At 42.2% G+C, this 24,869-nt stretch overlaps 2 protein-coding genes and 2 long non-coding RNA genes across 9 annotated transcripts in view; 2 read left to right on the top strand and 2 right to left on the bottom strand.

The window, feature by feature from the left end:
• ST3GAL6 (ST3 beta-galactoside alpha-2,3-sialyltransferase 6) overlaps positions 1-5,744 on the top strand; it is a 97,957-nt gene extending 92,213 nt beyond the window's left edge. For all 6 annotated transcript variants that reach the window (XM_037908470.2, XM_037908453.2, XM_037908460.2 and 3 more), the window contains one exon: positions 1,301-5,744. In XM_037908470.2, the coding sequence (XP_037764398.1) occupies positions 1,301-1,381 (81 nt within the window). In that variant the 3' untranslated portion in view covers positions 1,382-5,744. The remainder of the gene's footprint in view (positions 1-1,300) is intronic.
• LOC122464158 lies at positions 3,444-24,306 on the bottom strand. Its single transcript, XR_006288078.1, has 2 exons — positions 24,182-24,306; positions 3,444-6,695 (listed from the first exon to the last, which is right to left on the bottom strand). It is a non-coding gene; the product is annotated as an uncharacterized LOC122464158 (long non-coding RNA).
• The window catches only part of COL8A1 (collagen type VIII alpha 1 chain), a 119,860-nt gene continuing 98,434 nt past the window's right edge, over positions 3,444-24,869 (bottom strand). Inside the window, exons 3-4 of the mRNA XM_007061620.4 lie at positions 14,832-15,147; positions 3,444-11,087 (exon numbers count right to left, since the gene is read on the bottom strand). Of these exons, the coding sequence (XP_007061682.1) occupies positions 9,181-11,087; positions 14,832-15,144 (2,220 nt within the window). The 5' untranslated portion in view covers positions 15,145-15,147 and the 3' untranslated portion in view covers positions 3,444-9,180. The remainder of the gene's footprint in view (positions 11,088-14,831; positions 15,148-24,869) is intronic.
• Positions 13,414-24,869, top strand: part of LOC122464156 — an 81,082-nt gene continuing 69,626 nt past the window's right edge. The window contains exon 1 of the long non-coding RNA XR_006288076.1: positions 13,414-13,753. This is a non-coding gene — a long non-coding RNA (uncharacterized LOC122464156). The remainder of the gene's footprint in view (positions 13,754-24,869) is intronic.

Genomic DNA, 24,869 nt, shown 5'->3' with positions numbered 1-24,869 from the left:
TGGGTTTTTTTTCTGCTCCTTCCTGCCCTCTTGTGGAAATTATTTGGGCTGGCAGCTACTTTCCTCTACACTCTGCCCTGTCTGAAATTTTTTGTTTGCTCCTGAGGAATCAAGGGGAGCTCTGCTTGACAGGGCAGTGTTGGCTGCTGCTGTAGAAGAGGCAGGGAATGAGGAAAGACAGATGGCCAATCAGTTGAGGATTTCCCTAGGTGGGGTTTTTCCACAGACACACAGAAGGGTCAGAAAACCACTAGTCTGTCCCCACAGTATTTGGCAGGTTTGTGTAGGGCCTGATCCAAAACACACTGAAGTCAGTGAAAAGACTTCCATTTACTTCAATAGGCTTTGGATTGGGGCTGAGGAAGAGGAGATAGATTGGAATTTGGAGGGAGGGGCTGTTTTTGATGTATTGTCTAGAGACTGACTGACAGGACCCAGACCTGCCAAAAATTCCTATGTCCACTATTCATGAAATCAGGTGGAGCTTTAAAAATAAATTCTTTTCCAATTCTTTATGAAGAAAGAAGTTTTCTAAATATGTATATTTATCTATTTCATATAAGCATGGTGTGGAATCCTGGAAGTTAGTCATGGAAGAGGCCTCTGAGGTCACGCCCAGTCCATCTCTCTGCCACTGATAGATTATTCCCTGCAGTATAGTTTCTAATATGGGTCTAGTCTGGTTTTGACTTCCACCACTTCTCTTGGGAGGCTATTCCTCAGCCTTTGGATATATGCACACTGCACGCTTCTTTCAGTGTCTGTAGAGTATATACCCAGGTAGCACCCCCAGCAAGGGTATAAATAGCAGTGTAGCCAGTGAGGGACAGTTTAGGCAGGTATAGTATGGACACACCTGAGTACATGCCCTACATAGCTCTCTACTCGCTCAAGCTGTGTCTCCCTATCTGCACTGTTATTTTTTAGCAATGTAGTGTCCTGTTGCTCGGGCCTTTTACTGCCAGAGGTAAAGTCTCTGTCAGTGGGGAAGGGCTCTGGCAGGGGGTGGACTTTCCTGCTGCCTCCCCCTGCCAGAGCCTTTCACTGACACATTGCTATGTGCTACAGTGTGGATGCAGCCTGCTTTTCACTGCTGCATGTAGCTACCTGTACACTATATGTTGTCACCAATGGTGTGCAGAGTAGGCGTAGACTATAAGTGTATGAGTCCCTTTCCACAAACGTTTCTGGCTATAGCATTATCTAAGTAATCCATTTGATTCATGGAAAAGAGCGTACCTTTGTTGTTTGCAGTAACAATTTGATTTTGTCTTGTTTCCCCACCCCCACCCCCCTTTAGAATGGATACCACAACATCATTGCTGAGCAAACGTTTTTGAAGTCGCTTATAGATAAGAACTTTGTGATCAGCTTGACATGAGACTGAATAGACAATGGCAGAATGATCACTATTTTCAACAAGATAGATTTTATTTTTTGTACTGTATTTTTATTTTTTAAATGCCATATCTATTACTGAAATATTTAAAAGAAGCACGGATGCCTCATAAAGGTGGTGGTAGTGGAGTGCCACTGTCTAAGACTGATGATGAGTCGCTATCTCCTGGACACAAGTAGAGTGAACTGATGTCTGTGACTCTATTTAATTATGAAAAAATACAACCTTCAGCTAAAAAATATCAGGGATATATAAAAATATGATGCACACCATTTATTTAACAATAAGAAAAAAAATTTCAGCAACTGATTTCATTTCCGTATCTTCCTTTCCTGTTGCCCAGAGACTTGAAAGGCTATGAAATAATTGATAAAGGGATACAAAGTCTTTCACCCCTCTCTTCTGGTTTGAAAACGATTTAGGATAAGTGTATCTGCAAATCATTACTATCTGAAGGATGTCTAGTAGTTGTACAGTATATAAAGTGCATTTTTAGTCTCAGTCCACCTCCCAGAGGGCAGATGTCCACATCATAGAAAATCACCTTCATAATTCACACAAACTGGTGTTTTCTTGTTGTCTATCTCAACAAAGAGGCCCCAGACTGAACTGCCCATGGACTTCTGGATATATCATGTGTACACCTGGGTTGGAGACCCACTGGTATAACAGTGTGGGGAAGTCTGGATTGATTCTGCTCATGCTGTATCTAATTTATGGATACATTTGTTCTCAGTGCTGTCAGTCTGATTTATTTCACAAGCACCTGAATTCATTTTTAAGAGGTAAGCACAATCTCCTTTAAACTGTGGAATTATAGAAGAGTTTTAAATATTTGAGTTGTTTTGACACTACTGTGCAGTATTGACCATTTTCAGATGGATTCGCAACCAGAACACCCCAATGAATATGAACTAGAATCTTGAGTTTGTAAATTAAAATTTCTTTCAAACAAAATGTCTCTGATGGATAGATTTCCCTCCCCTCCCCAAACACACACACTCCAGAAGCCTTTGCACTTCTTATTCTCCCAAAGATGAAGATATATTTTCCAAAACAGCACAATTCCCCTCACCATAACAGGTAACTGTGAAGGGTTTCAAGAGCACCAAGAGATCATCACATGCACCAATCATCTTCTGTATTTCTTGACAGTATGAGCAAAACAGCATCTGAGACACACATTGACCAATTCAGGGAATTACAATTTTGTTTTTATCTGGCAATTCCTTTGTCCTCCTTTCCTTTTATTTTTTCCTGTTCTCTTGAGTTTTAGGCTGTGTGTGTGTGTGTGTGTGTGTGAGAGAGAGAGGGTAACAGTTTCAAAAGTGCCTAAGTGATTTAGGCAACTAAATCCTATTTTCAAACGTGATTTACGTACTTGGGAGCCTAAATCCTAACTCCTAAGTGCCTTAGTCATTCTGAAAATGGGGCCTAGACTTCTAAGTCACTTAGGGTCTTTTGAATTTTTTTACTCAGGATCTTTAACTATAAAATGTTTGGTGGGATAGTCATATATTGTGAACCAGTTGTCTCACAGAAGTCCAAAGTAGCTCTAAGTGAAATCTGCTTGAGAATGTCACCAGGAGCTATGAAGGCCTAAGTTGCAAAGTAAAATTCCATTCTAATCATCCTATAAGGTATATTAGTCAGGGGAGGTACGTTTTAAAGCTCTGTGGTCAATTGATTGATCTTCTAGGAATCAGAAAATCACAAAGAAGTATGTTTCAAAGGAATTTTGAAAGTGGATAAAATAATCCAATATTCCACAGCAGTATATATTAATTTGAACAGAGATTAATCTAAAAAACTAGGAGTGCAGGATTGCCTTCTTCAGAAATGAGGGCATGAAGCAAAAGACTGAATCTTGCTATAGAGTATTGACCACTTTTTCCTTGCATCATAAATGTAAAAGTAAGCAAGTACCTGGTTTAGATTAGAGTGAAGTGGTCGAAGATTTTCTATTACACATTTTCTATTTCTGTCTGTCAGAATTGTTACAAGTATTTTAAAAAATTTATATGGGTCTTACCCTCTCTCTCTCTCTCTCTCTCTTTTTTTTTTTTTTTTTTTTTTTTTTTTTAGCTGCTTGGTTCTAATGAGTGCCATAATTTTTTTTATCCCCGATGGTCTCAAATTAAGCTTGTTGGATTAGTCAGGCCTAAGCTCTAGTGAGGCCACATCATACTACATTTTGTAAGAACATGATGATGTTGAGTAATTCCAAATGTCTTTAGAAGGTGATATTGAGGCTCTTGCTCTGTTAATCATGTTTTCACTATTTTTCTCACCTCCACACTGCCATCATTTTTTAGGCCCTTGCTTGAAAATTTGTACGCAAATTGATCCATTGTTTTTCACAAGACCTTGAAGCTGGCTAGCATTCATTTCAATTCATTTAAAAGGCTTGTTTGTGTGGAAAGAAAACCATGAGGAGGTGCATCAGAATTACAGTCATTATTTTTATATGTCTAGTGCTGTTGAGAGAGGTTTTTATGTAATTACTACATGTGTGGCTTTCAAAAAGCACTCCGCATCAGTGCTGGCCTAACTCTGTACCCCTTGAAGACATTGGTAAAACTCCCACTTCCGTGGAAGCAGAGTTAGGCCACAAGTGAAAATTCTACCTTATAAAACTAGGAACACGGCAGCCTCATGCTGGTCCAACTACATGAGGTCTCTTAAGTATCTGTATAGAACCCGTTACATTCTGGCAGTATATAGGCAGTAAAGACTTGTACCAAAGTGTCCAACTGTATCAAAGTGTCAGCGTTTAGTATGACAGTATCACAGGATCGCTTTCCAAAATTAGCTATATAATTTTCCCTCTCCTTTTGAGCATCCCCTGATATTTATCTTTGTCATTTCTCTTTCCTTTCCTTTCCTTTCCTTTCCTTTCCACCTTCTTCCTCATTGAAGAAGGGATACAGCAACACATAGCTTTGGAGAAGTGATTGTTCCTCATCTATACTTGTTCTCCAAATTGGTGTCGTCCATAAATCTACTCTCATCCACCTACATCTTTTCTTAAGTTCCTGTCATACAGTTTTTTGTTTGTTTGGAGACATAGAAATAAGTTATGGGTAGGTTTCAGCCAAAAGAGCTGACAATTGGGGTTTGTGACAGTCTAGTTAGTCACCTAAACTATACACACATCACCAAATGGTGACAACTGGGAAGGGGGAGATGGTTGTGAGGGAATGCAAAGAGAACAAAGTTAAGCTTTCAGAGCACTCCAATACATGCTTTGAATGCTACATATAGAGAGCAGAGGGTACTGTCTTCAGAAAGCATAATTTATGGGTAAGTAATTTTATCTTTGATACTAAGCAGTGAAATAATTATTACAAAAATTTTTTTGGTAGCATAATGCAGGCTTTATAGAATTCTGTATACATTGGACCTGTTTCTCCACTGCCATGTACCCTGTGTAGTTATTTACACCTGGGGAATGTGGACACCACATGGTTTCAAATCAGAATAGTAGCATTTTGCACCCATGTTGCACAGGTGTAAATAACTACACAAGGTGCTAGGTAGTGGAGAATCAGAATCATGGTGTCTGTTTTAAATATAACACACATTTTCCAGGTCATCCTGTGCCACTGTTATTCCAACTTGCCTTGAGATTTTTCTTTTTAAAAATAAGTTGAGCAATTGGAGGAGGAACTTTTTCTAAGACTCGCTTTCTACAATGGGCCACTCTATTAAAAGCTGCTTTTTAATTTGATATCTGCAACACTACAAGTTGAATTCCAGGATACTGCAAGCTGTAGTTCCATGTACCGTGCCAGTATAACTGTGCCGAATACTAATGAATTTATTTCTGTTTTCCTTCTGTCAGCTGCAATAGACCATTTGCTTTAAGGCCCCAATCAAAACACCACTGAAGTGAAGGAGAGTCTTCAGTGGCCTTTGGGGAAGATTCTTAAAGCAATGGACTGAGCTTGCTGTGTTGTGAAAGTTATCTTAATTTCTTAAGCTGTAACAATTAAGGGCAATTCTGAGATGTAACTAAAAGACAGGTTACAGATTAATGCACGAAGGATGAATCTGTGAGTGTTTAATGCACATATGTAGATTACATTTCAAATGAAAATGTATTATTCCTATTTTGGAATGACAAGAAGGGTGTTTAGTATGTGACGTGTATTGTTATGTACACAAATAATATACTTATCTTTTTTCCAAATACCCTTAAAGGGCACCTTTACATATTTTCTTAACCTAAAATATGGGAACAGGGGTGTTGTTTGTGTGGCTGTGTTTGTTTTAATAATTTTAAGAGTATGTGAAAATCAATGTTTTGTTTTTCTGGTTTCAATAAATATTTGGTTTCATTTGCTGTTTGGCTTGATTTTTGTGTGCCTTTTACACAAACTGTATTTTGACAGTCATTGGCTGTTAACAGGTATTTTAAGAGGAGTTTTGAATATTGTGAGTCAGATTATTTTCCATATAATAAATCTGTTTTAAGGACACTGCCCTCTTCAGGCACATTTTAGCAAATTACAGTGCTAGACCTCATTACAGCACTATATAAATGATGTATGGTGGCTCTATCATTGCCGTTCAGTTGATACATTGAATTTGATAAAGGAGATGTCAAGTTTCTATGGTGGTGGGTAGAGAAATGGGGAGGGAAAGTGCCATCCATGTAACTTTAACATGAGCTGTAGCATAGTGCACAAATGATACAGTCTATCAGAACGGTGGCTTTTGCTTTCTCAAAATTGAGGGGCAGGGCAAAATCACTCTTTTTTGGGAAGATTGACACTTTGCAAATCAGGTTTCAAACTACTCTATGCTGAGCAAAAGCAAAATCTTGTCACAGTTGGTGAGGTAAATTGCATCAAAGAAGAAAATTCTCTTAGAGGCAACATTTTCATGGGTTTTTACTCTTGTTCATCATGAGTCGTGTCTGGAAGCTCAATAGGAAGAGCTTGAGGAAACAGGAAACTCACGAGAGACTTTGGAGGAAAAGCAGAGAAATACTAAAGAACATATTGTTTGCTTCAGTGCTATTTGTTTTTTCTCACTTTTTCCCCCCATGAACTTGAGTTTGGAAAAGAAAAAGCCCTTTCTTCGGTGTGTGGTTTTAGGGATTCTGAGTGTGGCCCAGTGTTCAAAAAGAAGAAGAAAAAAATCCACCATGAATGAATATGCGGACCCATTCACTTTAGTTTGACATTTTGTGCTAGATTGTGACATTACATTTTGCCATGAGTAAGGGGCTGTCCTGCCCCAAGAGCACCTCAGGGAATGGACTGTGAGAATTAAAAATTTGTTCTCTGGTCTCTGCCTGAGCAATCAAGGAACCAGGAATTTGCTACTGGTCTATTTCAGTATCAGATTGTTTCCCACACTACGCTAGTTTGGTGAATAAATGTCTCTGTTCTACAATGGCAGATCTGGGAACAGAATTCAGATCTCCTGACTCTGGATCTGATGGCCCATCCTCAGCAGCATGCTGTACAGCCCACAGTATATTTATGCCTATTGGTAGGTTCAAGGCTTAAAAGGAGACTGTCACTAATTGCCCACCCAGAATGATGAGGATCATACTTAAGCATGTGTCTCTTGCGGCACATCCCCTCTTCCTATGCTCCACCCTTTTTTCAACCTGTGTTTTCAAGCAAGGTACATAGTTCTCCACACCAACCAGTACTCTACTTAAACTCTCTCTCTCTCTGAGCCTCCACAACACCCACGAGACACGGCTGTGCATCAAGCAAGGCCATGCAGGATTGAGGCCTATGTAGAAACGCCAGTAGTGTTTTCTCAGGGTGATATTTGCATGTGAGCACATTCAGGATTCTAGAGGCACTATCTATTGGTAAATGCTCTGCGATTACGTTGGTTTCTTTGTAATATGGATTAATAGCAAGCTTGGCAAAATAAAAAAAAAATGTCCTTTGTAGATCATCATTCACGCTGGTTTGTTTTTGTGCTCTGAAATGTGAATTTGGTGCTTCAAATTTTCTAGTTGCTCTGTTAATAAAGGGAAACTTTTATTTTTTAGATATTTAATAAGATATTTTTTTCAAATCAGTACAAAAAATTTAAATACAAAAATTATTTGCTATTGACATATCTCATACATATCCTGGAAACTCACCAAAGTCACCAGTGTCTGGTAAACTGTCCATTGCCACCAACATTCCATAAAATATCTGAGATCACGCACCGCACTAGAGTCATTGCAGTGCTGTGTTGGTAACACACTGCATTAAACTCTGTATTTAAATAATGGTAATGCCAGTTAAATCTTTTTTTTTTGTTTTTTTTTCCTGCATGGAAGTTCCTAGTTCATTTTGAATTAAATAGGGTTGCATTAGTCAAGACATAGAAGATGTGTTCAGTCTACTTTTAAACTAATGGAATAGTGTGATGTGCAACACTGAAAAGGGAAACACAGAAAAGTACACTATAAAGATATTTTTAAATTAATCTCAGTAATTAATTTTTTGCTGTGAGATTAGCACCATTGTTGAACAGACAGTACCTTGTAAAAATGTTGCTTCCCCCACATACACGCACATTTGATGCCTATGTATGCTCATATACAAACTTAGGCAATCGGTAATATAAATAAAAAGAACTGGAAATCAGTTATTACATTAAAAGAAATTGTTCTCAAATGAATCATAAGAGTTTAAGGCCAGTAGGGACCATTAGATTATCTAGTCTGACCTGTATATAAGAGGCCACCGACACTCTCAGCACTCACGCACAATGGAAATGAGAGAAAAGTAAAAGAGTTTGTTTGATCCTTATTACTAATGAAAATTATTGGGCAACCTCAAACTAGTTTGTTTATTATTTAGCAAACAGAGCAAGTGCCACTTTTGCTGTACGTTCATTAATAAGCTAATTTTGGCTGAATCCCAGAACAAGCACATTCTCTTAAAAGCCAAACAGAATGCAGTTTCTTAGGAAAGGTCTGGGAAAATGCGTGTATTTATACTGCACTGATGTTCGTTGGCCAAAATGGTACATTATTTTAATAATTTGGCATAACATCCCTAAAGTCATTAGACTAAAACCATATCTCAGGTCTACCATGTCTACCTTCTGCTTTGTAAATATATATGGAGGCTTCTTGAATGCTGTGGTATTAAGGGTTGATCTATTGCCCACAGAAGTCAGTGGCAATTTTCCTTTTGATTCCAATGGCTGTTTGGATAAAGCAGTGAATTAAAATTCTCTTGTGCGAATATTCTTTTCCATCTTAAGTGTGTTATTAGAAGAAACTGTCCTGTGATACTGTATGTGGGGAAAATAAGGATTTCAGCTAAGAGAATCTTTGCTTATGGTGCAGGTTTAGATAAACCCTGCTTTAAAAAAAAAAAAAAAAGCATTACTCAAACTTATATATATATCAGATCATTTCATACTGACACATTCTGTTTAAGTTATCTTTTCATCTCACACTTTAGATCAATGTTCAGTTAAATAGGCAACAGGAGTGAGTGATGTACGCAAGATTTGACCCTTAATACTGTACTATTGTGAATGAAATGAAGTAAGTATGGTATCACAGAAATATATAATGTACAGCTAATATGTCCCCATTGGATACAGAACAACTGTTATGAACCGGATACACATCATAAAATATGTTCACCACACCATTTTTATAACAAGCTGTGCATAATGTGAAACTTTGTTGTACAAGAGGGATCTAAAACTGTCAGTAAATGCATCTTTCAATGGTATAAAAGTTTGAAGCAGAGGAAAAGAGTTGTAATTTTGTCTGGGGTTTTTGTTTTGTTTTGTGTTTACATCGGATACAGTAAATATCCTGAGAAAGACGAGTGAACGTACTGCCCCGCATAGAGCCCTGCTGCTTGTTCAGATGGCATCTGAATATAAACTTTGTCTCCAGGCATCAGCTGAATGACGGTGCTTCCAGAAGCTTGATCCAGGAAGCCTTTTTTATATTCATCGTATGTGTACATCAGTGGCTCATTGTTCTTGTACAAAGCTACCCAGACGCTGGCCCCTTTACAGTGAATGTGGTAGGCAAAGTAGTAAATCCCAGGGATCTCGCAGGTGAAGATACCAGTCTGTGGGTTATAGTTCTGCCTGCCATTGTAGAGAAGCTTGTCAAATTTCACAGGCACCCCGACCCGTGGGAAGGGTGTGGTGAGTTCTGCCGTGAATGCAGGCATTTCGTAGACAGTGCCACCATTCTTGCCTTTCTTGCCCATATAGCCAGGTGGGGTCTTCACTCCATCAATGCCAGGCCCCAGCTCTGGCAAATATTGTCCAATGGCCGGTGGGGTGGGTGGGATTATTATTGGAGGACCAGGTGGACCTGGAGGCCCTGGAGGACCCTGAAGACCCGGCTGGCCAGGTGGACCAAGTGCCCCAGGTTTTCCTGGTGGTCCTTGCAGCCCTGAAACACCAGGTTTCCCTACTCCTGGAAAGCCTGGTGGACCAGGTACACCTGGTTCTCCTTTAGGTCCTGGAAGTCCAGGTGGTCCTATTGGGCCGCTGGGTCCTGCGATACCTGGGATTCCAGATGGACCTTGATGGCCTTGATCACCGGGGATTCCACGTTCCCCTTTAGGTCCTAATTGCCCAGGAACACCAGGCAGGCCTGGCAAACCTTTGTGACCAGCTTCTCCCTTTGGCCCTATTGGACCAGGTAGTCCTCTAAGACCCGGGGGTCCTACTTCCCCAGGAAAACCTGGCTTTCCTGGGAAACCTTGTAGGCCAGGTTCACCTTTTGGACCAATAGGACCTTGAGGCCCTACAGGTCCACCTTCTCCTTTTGGTCCTGGGAAACCAACAGCACCGGATGGCCCCATTATTCCTGGTAATCCTGGTTGACCTGGCTCCCCGGGGGGCCCACCCATGCCAGGGGGACCCATGTGCCCTTTCTCACCTTTAGGCCCCAGTGCTCCAGGGAAACCACCTATGCCACGATCACCTTTAGGCCCAGGAAATCCTGGTTTCCCAATCCCTGGTAGGCCTGGGGGTCCTGGTAAACCTGGCAAGCCTTGTTCCCCTTTTCCACCTGGGAATCCAGGCTGGCCTGGGATTCCATCTTGGCCTGGTTTTCCAACACCTGGAAGGCCAGGTGGACCTTGAATCCCAGGTGCCCCAAGAAGACCTTGTGGCCCTCGTTCACCTGGAAGTCCTGGTTTACCTATAGGTCCCTGTGGTCCTGGAAACCCAATCATTCCTGGTTTGCCTATCCCTGGGAGTCCAACTGGACCTGGAGGGCCAGGTAACCCAGGTGGACCTTTTAACCCTGGTAAACCTGGAATCCCAATGCCTTTTTCTCCTTTAGGCCCTTGAAGCCCCGGGAGTCCTGGTGGTCCTTTCATTCCTGGTTCACCCTTTACTCCTGGTGGTCCTGGTAATCCTTGACCACCTGGTTTTCCTATTCCAGGCAGTCCAGGAGGCCCTGGTGGTCCCTGTGGCCCTGGTATTCCCATAGGCCCAATCTCTCCCTTTGGTCCCATCTCACCTCTTGAGCCAGGGAGCCCCATTGCTCCTGGTTTTCCAGGCATTCCAGGCATACCTGGTTTGCCTATTCCTGGATATCCTTGTGGACCTGGTTTTCCTTTGGCTCCTGGCACTCCATGACCTGGTAATCCTGGGGCACCTGGTGGCCCTCTTGGTCCAGGCTCACCTGGGGGACCTTGCTCACCTCTCAAACTGGCTAACGGCATTTCTGTTTTTAAGAAAAGAAAGAGAGAGAACAACCATAATTTTACCTTTATTGGAAATCATGTATGCAGTTTAAATAGCTTGGTCTCATTTAGATATTGCTTGGATTTGTGGTAGATACACTCGGTGCTACCACCTCATGGCCCCAGTAGTTGATTAGAATTAAACATGGCACTTTTATTGTTCTGAATGATTTCATGCACCCCGATTTTCACTTTATTCATAGTTTAAGTGAAATAGTTATTTTCCCCTCAAAATCTTTCATTAATTTTTATGTAAAAGCTATCCATACCGTAGGTCAATTTGCTACATATATGGGCCAACTTTCAAGTCTGTGATGAAATGCAAAAAGCCTTGAATTTTGAGTTGTTCTTTATTTTGTTATAAATATGTCACCCCTCTAGTTGATGACTTACGATTACTCAGTTTACACTTAAATGTTTTGCTGATATAGCTGTACCATTGTAACTATCCTGACAAAACTCTTCCAGTGTAGATGCAGCTTACACCAGCAAAAAAGTGCTTTTCTTCAGATAGCTTTTCCTGGTTTAACAAGCAAAATAAGCTAAGTAGCCAAACACACTTTTATGCCAGTATAACTGCATCTACACTCAGGTTTTTGCTGGCAGATGTGTTGCCAAAAAAAAAAAAAAAAAACCACCCACATCCCTAACCTGTGCTGCTATGCCAGCAAAAGTTTCTTCTGTAGACCTGGCCTACAAGGCAAGATGTGTCTCGTTCTAATGCTTTCACTTGATTAAATTGTTGAGTAAACATATTTTGTAAAATATTCACCTCACTAATATATATGACAATTTCTGTTGGGCAACTCTCTTAAGTCTACGCTTTTTAGTAAGTCAGTGTATTTCAGCACTGATGGCAGCCGGCTATACACAAAAATTTATAGTGAGATGTTAAGAATTGAATTTAACCAAGGAAAACCAGGAAAAGGTATTTACCAGTGTGATATCTTCAGCATGATCCTTAAATCTGGCATTCTTAGTCTTTTCTACCCCATTACCCCTAAATCACCCATTTTTTCCTCTCATGACCCCATATCCCCATTCTTTTCTGTCTCTGAATGTTGTGCCATTTCAGTTTAAAATATCTAAACTGATTTGATACACAATAATTTAATAATCTGTATTGGCTCAATGCATCAAACTGCTCGGGGCTAGACTGTAGCTTTGCCACAGCCCTGTGTATGAGGAAGTATGTAGCAACACAGGGAAGGAATTGTACCTCTGGGAGGCACAATTCCTGCCCTGCTTCCCCCTCGTTTCAGAAGTGGGGTGCTGGGTGTTAGTGATTTGTTGACGTATATCCGCAACAAACAATAACATCCTGTGCATCTGCTCGGCTGTTCTGGCTGGTGCTTTAGGGAGGGTGGAGTCAAAGCTCTACCCCCTCCTAACTCACTTGTGTGCATGGGTGAGAGGGAAACAGCATGTGCAGAGTCCATGTAGGAACATAAAGGGAGTTCTTAATCCCCCTTAAATCCCTGCACAGGCCCACACAGAGCAAGGGACAATCTACTCATAACATTTATATAGCACTTAATATCTTCAAAGCACTGTACAAACACTAAGTGCTTTACACCCTATGCAGTAGATAAGTTTTACTTCCATTTTACATACTACAAGTTTTCCCTGTAGACTGCAGGTTTTCAGACCTTTCTATATAGGTCTTGCAGGGAAAACATACCAGACTACAGAGAAATTCCCTGCTGATTGGCCGCCCTCCTCCATTAACCCTTGTAATAGGATGGTTTGCCCTGTGCAATGGAGGGCCTGGGGATAAGCCAACCTGATTACAGAAAAAAGAATGAGGAGTACTTGTGGCACCTTAGAGACTAACACATTTATTTGGACATCAGCTTTCGTGAGCTACCGCTCACTTCATCGGATGCATGCAGTGGAAAATACAGTAGGAAGATACATATATACATAGAGAACATGAAAAAATGGGGATTGCCATACCAACTCTAACGAGACTAATCAATTAAGGTGGGCTATTATCAGCAGGAAAAAAAAAACCTTTTGTAGTGATAATCAGGATGGCCCATTTCAAACAGTTGACAAGAAGGCATGAGTAACAGTAGGGGAAAAATTAGCAAGGGGAAACAGTTTTTACTTTGTGTAATGACCCATCCACTCCCAGTCGTTATTCAAGCCTAATTTAATGGTGTCCAGTTTGCAAATTAATTGATTAGTCTCATTAGAGTTGGTATGGCAACCCCCATTTTTTCATGTTCTCTGCGTGTATATATATATATCTTCCTATTGTATTTTCCACTGCATGCGTCCGATGAAGTGGGTTTTAGCCCACGAAAGCTTATGCCCAAATAAATTTGTTAGTCTCTAAGGTGCCACAAGTACTCCTGTTCTTTTTGCTGATACAGACTAACACGGCTGCTACTCTGAAACCTGATTACAGAGTGAACCTCACCTGAGGGGAATCAGGCAATTCCCGATACAGAGCAGAAGGTGACTGCAGTAATAGACTGAGAGCCGGGCTTAAGTGGTGATAAAGCTCAGCTGGGAAAAGTTCTGGAAGGAGAGCTAGGCAGAAAGCCTAGGGATTAAGACCAGTTCTCCAGGCAGGCAGGACTGGGAGAGACCCTGATTAAAAGGCTGGATAGGAAGTGGCCAAGAGAAAACTGCAGCTCAGGTAAAGGAGCAGACCTAGTTGTTTAATACAGGGCACTGGGCTGGAAGCTAGAGTAAAGGGTGGGACTGAGTTCCCTGTTGGCCTGAAAGAAGTACCCTAGGGAGGTGGAAGGATTTTTGTTTGCGTTAAAGAGATTTGTTTGGGATTGTGACCCTGGGAAGGGTGCCCTTAATATGGGGACCCAGCCAGAGGGCTGAGCTACTGACAGGGAAACTGCCACAGCGCTGGAGTGACTGTTGGGGCTAGCCCAGCAAGTGAGTTGTTGTGCTATGCCTGGCCATGAGAGGGCCCCTAGCAGCGTGTGACCCTGGTTACATCTCCCTTCCTGGGCTGCTCCTGCAATAGGCCAGGGGTCAGCAACCTTTCAGAAGTGGTGAGCCGAGTCTTCATTTATTCACTTTAATTTAAGGTTTCATGTGCCTGTAATACACTTTAAAGTTTTTAAAAGGTCTCTTCCTAAAGTCTATAATATGTAACTAAACTATTGTTGTATGTAAAGTAAATAAGGTTTTTAAAATGTTTAAGAAGCTTCATTTAAAATTTAAATTAAAATGCAGAGCCCCCCCTGGGGACCGGTGGCCAGGACCCAGGCATTGTGAGTGCCACTGAAAATCAGTTCGCATGCCACCTTTGGCATGCATGCCATGGGTTGCCTAGTCCTGCTATTGGCAAACTAGGCAGCTTGGGCGGCCAGGCCAAACTTGACAGAGGTTGCTGCCAGCCTGTGTGCCAGGTTGCAATGCCACTCACTCAAATTTGCTGCCCCCCTGTCACGATGGAGGGGTGGCTGGGCCACATCTGAGTGAGTGACACTGTGAGCTGGTGGTTGGCCCCTCCCCACTTCTACCACAAGCAGATTCAGCCACATTCATTGGGCATGTACCCGAGCACACTCTTCTGTGGCAGGGTGCGTGCTAGGCTGTGTAAGCATCTGGCTGCAGAAGCAATGGGCAGTGATGTTTTATGACCATTATTTGTCTGCAGTTAGGTACTAATAATGATTCCTAAAATATTAACCCAGTGTTGGTCCCTGCAGGTCTGAGAGGAGCGGGGAGGGGGTTTCACTTGGTCTGTTTACCTTTATCTTTTTTTGGCACCATCTCTTTGCCGAGCATAGGCAGCTGTGGGATTTCTTTCATGTACTGAGGCAGGTGGGGGTATTCTTTTCCATATTGCATGTGTGGCACCTCCTTGCCCATGTGCTGCATGGGAGTGCCTTCTTTGCCCAGCGGCATGTGAGGTACTTGTTGTCCAAGGGCCTGATATTGTGGGATTTGGGGTGGCAGCTGCTTGATCCCATAATAGATGCCCCCTTGAATGGCTCTCACTAGCTCTAGGTAAACTGTTACAGCCACTGCCAGCAGCTGCACAGGGGCTAACAGCGCAGCCATGACCTGCAGGAGGAGAGAAAAGGGAATAATTATTGCACATAAAAATCTGCAAATGATATTTTCATAGCCGAAATCTTGTATCTTACCCAAAGCCCCTTGCTCTCTGCAGCAAACGGGACCTAAATTCTGTAGCAAGATCTCTGGATTCTGCATCACTGGTGAAATCATTTTTAGCAGCTTCATATGCCCTTTAATAGGAAGATTTGTTTAGACCTAAAAATGAATAATCCACTCAATACAGTAGTCCCTGTGTTTATATTTATACTAAATCCAGTTTCTTTTATACCATTGCTGCTCCCACACTTTCAGGTTTCACTGAACCACAGGTTGTTGGTATTGTAAATGCATATCTGCACTCCAGAAGTTGTTAGGGGAGCTGGAAGTTAGAGTAACTGGATATGGGATGCCTTGGGCTTTTGTCACCTGGGCAGGTGGGGGAAGCAAATTAGGATTTGTGGGATAAGCACATTAGCTGAATCCTCTTACTAAAATAATCAGCAGTGAAATAGTTAACTGTGCTGTTTAAGTTCCCATCTTTGTGTTAATACCCCATTGAGAGGAACAAGGCGCTTCACCCCTCACAGAGCTTTTGTATTAAGCTATCTATGAGCTCAGGCAGACATTACATTGGCTACACTCAGGCCATGTGTCTGTTTTCTTCACGATAATGAGGGCTAGAAATGTAACTTTAAAAAAAAGAAAAGCTCAGATTCTGGAGCAGAAATCTGCATCATGGGGTGAATTCTGTGACTACAACATACACAGGGTCCTGATTGTATGTCTCAGTCCTTGTTCTTCGTTATAATTGAATGTCCAACCAGCTCACTTCACTTTTGTATTGGCTGCATTATTGGCGGGACGTAGGGATTCAGAGAACTGGGAGTTGTTTCCTAGGAAAGAACAGATTTTGGGGACCAGAGTAGGGTGTGGCCATAGATGATCTGAAGCAGTGGGAAGAGTCTCTATAGGCTATGCTTTACTGGGTATTTTAGTATTTGTGGCTTGGCTGCTAGTGTCCAAAAGTACGCTGCAAACTTTCGGCCTGCTTCTGTCTTCTCTTACTTCCCCCAGGCCTCAAACTCAGCCCCAGGGAATGCTTTGAGCAAGGAGGTTCCCACACCTGGTAGCGATGTGTCAAAATAGCTCTTCACCACCCCCCATCACGTATGTAGAGGCATGACCAGGGCAGAGTACTCTGGGTATTCTTGGCTGTGGAACAGCATCTAGGAGGCCAGCTAGCTCCTTTACTTTACACCGGGGGCTGGGCAGGCTACTGGATGGTCTGAAAATACAGAGAAGTGCAAAGGCAGCTAAAGCCAGTTTCTTTCCCTCCCTCTCCTACCACCTCCTCTTTGCAAAGTGCAGCTTGGGGCCCAACAAAGAATTGGGGCCCTTTTTGTCTTGCTGGTGACAAAGTAAATTGTACTGAACAAGGCACTATGTCCATAATGAGGCATATTTTGGCGCAGAGCAGTGTTGCCATCCTCCTGCTCAGGCCAGGTATATATGGAGTCTATCAGTTCCTGGACCCTGTGAAGGAGGGTCCTGCCTCATATATATGGCTGCTACCACTAAGGCCCTGCCCCCTAGAGACTGGGGTTCCCTTGGTAGAGAGACCATACCAGGCGTGGCAGGACTCTCCGTCTCTAAGGGGTGAGCTCCCCAGCTCAGCCATTAGTGGGCCAGGCCAGAGCCCGCCAGGCTCAGTGTGGATTGGACCTGGGCCTCCACCCCAACAGGAGGGGGAAGGCCAGTGGTCCTGCACTGAAGATAGATTCTTCCTATGGAATAGGGAGCAGCGCACCCCTCCCCCAGCCCAAGGAGGGAAGATGGGGGGAGGGGGGGATTGACCAACGAGGCATCCCCAGAAGCTGAGGGAAAGTGGGAATGGCCACTGCCCCCTCCCAGAATACCCCAGGGGTAAGTACTAGGGCAGGTCTGTGAGAGCAGAAGGGGATGTGTGAATAAGGGGTCTCAGTTTGGGGCGGGAGGGATAAGGGTGGTTGGAGCCCAGGGCGGTGAGTACAGTGGTGGGGTGGGAGGGCTGCAGCAGTGGCTCCTGTTGCTGCCTTAAAAACTGGGCCTGTGGTTCTTGTCTCCCCCCTGACCCTGAGGTAATGGAAGTGGGCAGGGAGGTTGGGGATCAATGCAATGAATGGAGCACTGGCAGGTACCCTGCTCCTGGCTGTGTTGAGCCTCCTGTGGCTCACAAGAGCCTCCCAAAAGCTCCACTGCTGGACCTTCGAGCAGGGGGTTGGACTAGATGACCTTCTGGGGTCCCTTCCAACCCTGATATTCTATGATTCTATGACCTGCTCCCTGTGGGTTGCTGAAGTGGCTGTGCACTCCACCAGCTGCTCTGACCCCACCCCCCTTCTCCAGGACCCTCAGGCCATCCTACGTCAGGGAGAGTGTAAGGAAAGTGGGACAAAGGCAGCTGGACCAGGTTAGGTTAGGGAGACCTGGGGAGCAAAAGGAATCTAGGGAAGGATCAACTTGGGGTTGGGTTGCTCCTACTAGCTCCAGCCCCAAGCTCCCCCTTTCCAGCTTAGCAGGGGCCTGAGGGTGTATGTGGGGGAGGGGAGAGGGCCTCAGTGTAAGGCAGCTCCCACAGAGAACTTGCACTCTTAACAACTTTCTTGATAATCCCTTAGATAATGAGGGATCACTAAAGGCACAGCTTCTCTGTTACGTTCTTTCCAGCATGCTGAGCTCTTCTGTAAATCTGACCACCGATTTTTTTGGTACCAAAATGAGGAGCCCAGGGTCTCTTAAAAAGCCCATAGGGTTGTATCCACTCAGCCTAATTCATATTCTTTCTCCCCTGGGTGGAGAGAGAGAGAGAGTGTTCTGAAAATGAAATGTCCGCCATTTTGGATTTTCTTCAGCCATATGGTTCAGGATGCAGGGATCAGCCACAAATAAGTAGTATTTAAGCAAACAAAACATGAATGGAGAGGAACAAGATGGCAAACACTTGGGTGGAACATATACCCCTCTTTCTGGCCTGACCACTCTCAAATTAGAAGGGAAGGTAATAATAATGCTTGATCAGATTATAGAAAGAGCACTTTCTACATAAGGACCTCTAAGATTTTACAAGAATGATGCCACACAACACTTCTGTGAGGTACATCAGATACATAGTCTATCTGTTTTGCATATGGGTGAAATAAGGTACAGATTGGTTAAGTCACTTGCCCAAGCTCACAAGATGGGTCAGTGGCAGAGCTAGGAGAACTATGTCATAATGAATAAGCACAAACGGGCCAAATTAAAGTTGCATAGCGAGAACAGACAACCTTAATACTGGTTCTTTCTAATTTTTGAATGCTTCAGTTTGCAGCTTTAACATTCTTTTAGTGCATTTTTGGATGTAATTATAGAATAGTATAATATCATTATTGTGTTTTCTTAATTTAGCATAGTGCATATCCATTAATCTGTCCAAGAATGATCCGAAGTCACGCTTGAAAGCAACTGTAGAGGATTGAATTGTTAGAAAGAAGAACTCAGTAAATCATTAAAATAAATGAAAGTGGTGTTAGCAAATGTACTCTATATGGTGGATTTGTTTCATGATTCTGAACTCCACTCCTAGGAATTTTAAGATCGCAAATATAGCTAGTTGCTTACAGTATGCAACACAATATGGCAAAGAAACAGCGCTGTCCAAATAGACAGTATGCTTAGTTTGTAATTTTGGATGTAAGAATTATAAAATCAGGATTAAATTGCTGGTACTAACTATACAAAACCCCAATTCAGTTGTCCATCCCTATTTAGCAAAACATTTAAGTGCATGCTTAAGTCCCATTGACTTCAGTGTTGTTTTAGCACTTATTTAAGTGCTTTGCTGAGTTAGGGCTTTAGGGTATGAAGTCTTGCACCCCTGAGCTTCCACGATACCTCATGGAAAGCCTTGGAAAACCTTCGGTTTAGAGTTAATGTTGCTGACGCTATATGATGTGTGTTTTTGCTTCACTTTTTTTCTTATGGGATTTTATTAAAAGTCTATCTACTTGTGTAACATCCCTGGTTTTGCGGGATCTCAGTCATATGCACAGCAACCATTTATGACATCAGAAGCAGGGTTTCAATTTTTAGGTACGAATTTTGTACAACTCGGAAAAACTACAGTTGTGCAGCTAACTAACGAAAGGGAGTTGCTCCATGTTTTCTTAATGAAAAGGTTTTTCCTTGAGATGGCTTCTTCAAAATGAAATTTTCATGACAATTGTCAACGTTGTTGAACTTTGTTTTTTTGTGAACAATGTGGCCTTTTTAATTTTAAAAATATTTTTATTGAATGTTTTTGGTAAACAAAACTCTGATCACTTTCATGACGTTTTCTATAGCTTCAAAAATTTTCATTTTAAAATTAAAATTTTTTGATAAAGCAATACATTGGTCTGTTTGCCTTTTTTTAAAAATATTTCAAAGGATTGAAAATTGCTTGTGAAACTAGGTGTGTGGGGGGAGTGTTCTGGTTTTTTTTTTTTTTTCTTTCGGTTTTTTAACCAACTCTGTAAATCAGACTCTTTTTATTCCATTACCCATTCTAAGCACTTGGTGTTTGTCTCACTTCTTCTTTTTGAAGATAGTGGAAATCTTTCTGTTCACTTTGGGACTGGATCAAGCATTGTTGGATTAAGCCCTCTCTGGATAACCTTTCCAAAGGAAGAATGGGCAGATGTATAGCAAGAAAGGTAGGGCAGCAGCTAAGCCAAGTCTATCCTGCCTATGGCTCTCTTTAACGACCTCTTAACTTTTTATTAGTAGTTTTTTGCATTCTTTGTGCTGCTTTGGGTAACTCTCAATACTAGGTTGCCGGTATCTGTGCACATAGTAAAAGTGTTCTTATAGAGCAGTCATTTGTAGATCTTGGTGTATTTCTTTTTTTTTTTTTTTCTTTTCTTCAAGTATCATTATCTTCTTTTTTAGAAGTGGGGAAACTGAGCCACAGAAAGTTGAAGTGACTTGCCCAAAGTCTCCCAGTAGGTCAATGTACTAATGTCCTATTCCTTTTTTTTTATTTAAAAAAATGATGCAGCATTTCAGTGTTGGTATGTCTTTTGCACCTTCTCCTCTTGTCTCCTCCCTCCCCTCCCCTCCTCCCCCCCCCCCCCCAACATATGCAGCACACACAAGTGAAGTATGTCTCCTCCCCGTTCCATGACTCATTCACAAGAGGATAACAGACTACTGTGGCTGAAACTAATGAAATTATTTATTCAGTTTGAGTAGTAGAGTTTTATACTGAAGCTCTGGGTTTGATTTATTCACCATTCACATGGGGGTCATTAGGTTTACACTCTCCCCTCCCCCCCACCTTTTTTTCCTCCCAATTGGACTTATGGGCCTGATCCAAAGCCCAGTGAAGTCAATAGAAAGATTCACCCAGAGACTTTAATAGGCTTTTAATCAGGACCCTCTTGGACCCTAATCTGATTTTTGTTGTTTTTAATTTCCCTGCTATATTCTCACTATTCCTTTTTGGTCCCTTTACTAACTGAATGGTAATTAACATACAGCTTTGACAACAACTGGATGGGGGGCCCCTGTCTCAATGGGAAGGTGAAAGTCCCTCTCGCTAAGCATAACTTTTGTGTCCAGCTTTTCCCACTTTCATCTCTGTCATAAATATAAAGGGAAGGGTAAACCCCTTTAAAATCCCTCCTGGCCAGAGGAAATCTCCTCTCACCTGTAAAGGGTCAAGAAGCTAAAGGTAACCTCGCTGGCACCTGACCAAAATGACCAATGAGGAGACAAGATACTTTCAAAAGCTGGGAGGAGGGAGAGAAACAAAGGGTATGTGGCTGTCTATATTTTGTCTTTGCCGGGGATAGACCAGGAATGAAGCCTTAGAACTTTTAGTAAGTAATCTAGCTAAGTACGTATTAGATTATGATTTCTTTAAATGGCTGAGAAAAGAATTGTGCTGAATAGAATAACTATTTCTGTCTGTGTATCTTTTTTGTAACTTAAGGTTTTGCCTAGAGGGATTCTCTGTTTTGAATCTAATTACCCTGTAAGGTATCTACCATCCTGATTTTACAGGGGGGATTTCTTATTTCTAATTACTTCTATTTCTATTAAGTCTTCTTGTAAGAAAACTGAATGCTTTTTCATTGTTCTCAGATCCAAGGGTTTGGGTCTGTGGTCACCTATGCAAATTGGTGAGGCTTTTTATCCAACATTTCCCTGGAAAGGGGGGGGTGCAAGTGTTGGGAGGATTGTTCATTGTTTTTAAGATCCAAGGGTCTGGGTCTGTAGTCACCTAGGCAAATTGGTGAGGCTTTTTTACCAAACCTTGTCCAGGAAGTGGGGTGCAAGGTTGTGGGAAGTATTTTGGGGGGAAAGACATGTCCAAACAGCTCTTCCCCAGTAACCAGTATTTGTTTGGTGGCGGTAGCGGCCAATCCAAGGACAAAGGGTGGAATATTTTGTACCTTGGGGAAGTTTTGACCTAAGCTGGTAAAGATAAGCTTAGGAGGTTTTTCTTTCATGCAGGTCCCCACATCTGTACCCTAGAGTTCAGAGTGGGGGAGGAACCTTGACAATCTCTAATCCAAAGGTATCTGTATAAAAAGCTTTGAAGGCACTGGCTAACTTGTGACTGACATTAAAAATTGAAATATGGGGGGCTTGGAGAACAGAGTAGTTAAATGGAAGCCTTGCCAACAACAAAAAAGACCATCTTTTTGGGAAATGGAGAGAGGGGTAGTAGGCTTATTTTTTTTCATGCAATGCACTGCTTTTGTGGTTTTATTACAAGATGACTACTGTGTGCAGGTGAGAGGGATAGAAAATGAAGAGTAGACAGTATGGACAATAAAATAATTAAAAAAAAATCAAATCTCTTATGGAGATACACTAGTCTGCCCATAGTTTAGGGCGAAACAAACTCTCAACCCTAAGACTTTCTTTTTTTTTGGACTGACCTCTATCTTTGCCAAACCTAATCCAATTCACCTGCAATTTCATAGACAAGAAAGTACACCAGGGTGCAGGTTTCAGAGTGCATCCGATGAAGTGAGCTGTAGCTCACGAAAGCTTGTTCGCCTCTAAGGTGCCACAAGTACTCCGGCTCTTTATATGAGGGTGGAAAGTCTGAGGCAAATCAGATAAGGCATATGGGAGATAAGATGGCTCCAAAAAATGAGGTGATCTCACACAGTGTTTTTTGTAATGTTTTTTTGGCTTATCAGAACTCCAAAACAGTGTGGCTTGCAAACTTCAAATTTGTTTTAATCTATTGGTTTTGGCAAGGACTGGTGCCTTTGACTGGTTTGCGGGGTTTCTTTGTGCAATTATTTAGGGCTAGATTGTGACTTGGACTACACTCCCGTGGAGGGAAGTAAGAATTTCCTAAGGCCCCTGAGGGAGCTACGTGGATCTTAGGATCTACAGCTGATAGCTAGGGAGAGGACAGGAAATGGGCAGAACTGTGGCTTTGTCCATCCAGCCACTGGCCAGCACAGCTGAGCCACTGAGCAAGGTGGTCTAATTTGCTGCAGGTACAGGTCAGGAGCAAATTATGGCCCCTGCTTCTTCCAGAGGAAGAGGGAAGCAGTGATGGAACTGTGCTTCTGAGAGTACCTCTGCACTGGAGCTGGAAGTGTAATTCCTAACTTGGATAGGCATATCTGCGCTAGCCCTGATCAAGCTAGCATGCTAAAAATATCAACGTAGCTGCTGCAGTGTGATGGAATTGCATTTGGGGCAGCTAGCCCATCTGAAGCCGTAGGTATGGATATAGGACAGCCAATCCATCCCGCTGCCCTGGCAGCTGTGGCTACACTGCTATTTTTAGTACACAAGATCGGCCAGAGCTAGCGGAGGTATGATTGTCTATCTGAGCCAGGAATTACACCTCCAGTTCCAGAGTAGACCTACCCTGAACCACAGTGCCTTCCAAAACTGCTCCTGGGGTTGTGCAGCTTGCGTATCATTCCTTGCTGCCTCTGAGGGTCAACTTTTTAAAGGTATTTAGGCATCTAAAGACAAGGTGGGTAGAGGGGATTTTTCAAAAGGGCCTGAGTACCAACTCCCATGGGAGTTAGACACCCAGCCACTGCAAATCCCACCAGGTATCTATGTGCATCTCTAGGGGTCTACACACTTTTAGAAATGTGGCCCTTATCTCTTAAATCAGCGTCTGCTTATTTTTACAGGTTCCATAGCCTTTATGAATTGCAGAAGCAGATGGTCACAATGCAGGTAAAAAAGCAAGAAAATGCAAGTGTAGAGAGCAGGAGGGAGAAAACCCCACGGGGAGAGGTTGCAGTCAAGGGCAAATGTGAACCCCCAGCATTCTCCAGATAGATTCACTTTGAGATGATCTGATGAGTAGTTAGCTAAGTGATCAGTTCCCCTCACAACCAGGCTTCCTTAGCAAGTCTCCTGAATTGCTGTCCTATCACAGGGCTGGATGTGGTACAAAATACCTATGCTAATGTGTGTGAGTTCCTTCTGAGAAGCCTCAAGTGAAAAGGAGAGGGTGCTTTGACTTAAAGAAAAGAAGCTGTGTAAAGAATCCTTGTATCAGTGTCTGATGGGGATTATCCCTGTGAGTCAGTGACAGCCTCTCCCCGTATTAATGCACTTTAAAGCTTCAATAAGGCTGGAGGGCTGGCAAGCAGAGCCAGTTCATTGCAATGGAGGATTCAGTCTCTTGTTGCACTGCATGTGCTGTGGTAGCTCAAGTTTAGCCACAATGCACACAACGTCACATCATTTCCTTGCCCTATCCTAGATAAAGCAACCAGAAATGAAGAGAGACTCCTCTAAAGTGGCACCACACATGTTCCCTTTAATTTTTTTTTTTTTTTAAAGTGTTCCCTTTATAGAAAGCTAGGCTTGGCTTCTGGCCAACTTCAAGTAAGAATCTTTCCCAATAGTATTTTTTTCTCCTGGGAAAACTAAAAAGGACGTTTCTCTGGATATTTACTGGAATCAGTGGAGACCCAGGTCTAAACATAACATACCAGCAACTACACTTCTTAAATTAGCATTTAAAAAGTAACATTTTAACCCAGTGGCTCTCAACCTTTCCAGACGACTGTACCTCTTTCAGGAGTCAGACTTGTCTTGCATACCCACAAGTTTCATCTTATTTAAAAACTATTTGCTAACAAAATCAGACATAAACATACAAAAGTGTCACAGAATGCTAAAAATTGCTGACCTCATTTTTTTTACCATATAACTATAAAATAAATCAACTGGAATATAAATATGGTACTTACACTTCAGTGTATAGTAAATGACTTGTTTATACTGCTCTGTAATCTGTATGATATTTTAGTTTCTACTGGCTTCATTAGTGCTTTTGATGTAGCCAATTGTAAAAACAGGCAAATATCTAGATGAGTTGATGTACCCCTAGAAGACCTCTGTGTACCTCCAGGGGTACGACCTCCGCTTTAACCTGACTGTAAAGAATGCATGGAAGTACTGAAATTTATTCATGTAGGACTTGTGATGTGACACCATTTATAGGTGGTCTGTCTGGTGAGACTTTACTGTTAGAATGGAAACTGTGCTCAATTTCATCAGTCTTCTACTGAGAAGTGACTTCCCTGCAACAAATATTTGTTTGAAAGAGACAATAGGCAGCTAAGTCTGAGAATCTCTGTGGGATATTCAGTTTGACATTAGCTTTATACTGGCTTCCTCTAACTTGCAATTGCTGTCTGTGACACAGTGAAATAATAGCCTGT

This window comes from Chelonia mydas, chromosome 1 (genome assembly GCF_015237465.2).
Source record: "Chelonia mydas isolate rCheMyd1 chromosome 1, rCheMyd1.pri.v2, whole genome shotgun sequence".
In the NCBI taxonomy this organism is placed as follows: domain Eukaryota; kingdom Metazoa; phylum Chordata; order Testudines; family Cheloniidae; genus Chelonia; species Chelonia mydas.
Note: the sequence above shows the minus strand (reverse complement) of the source record. Positions and strands in the feature narration are given on the sequence as shown.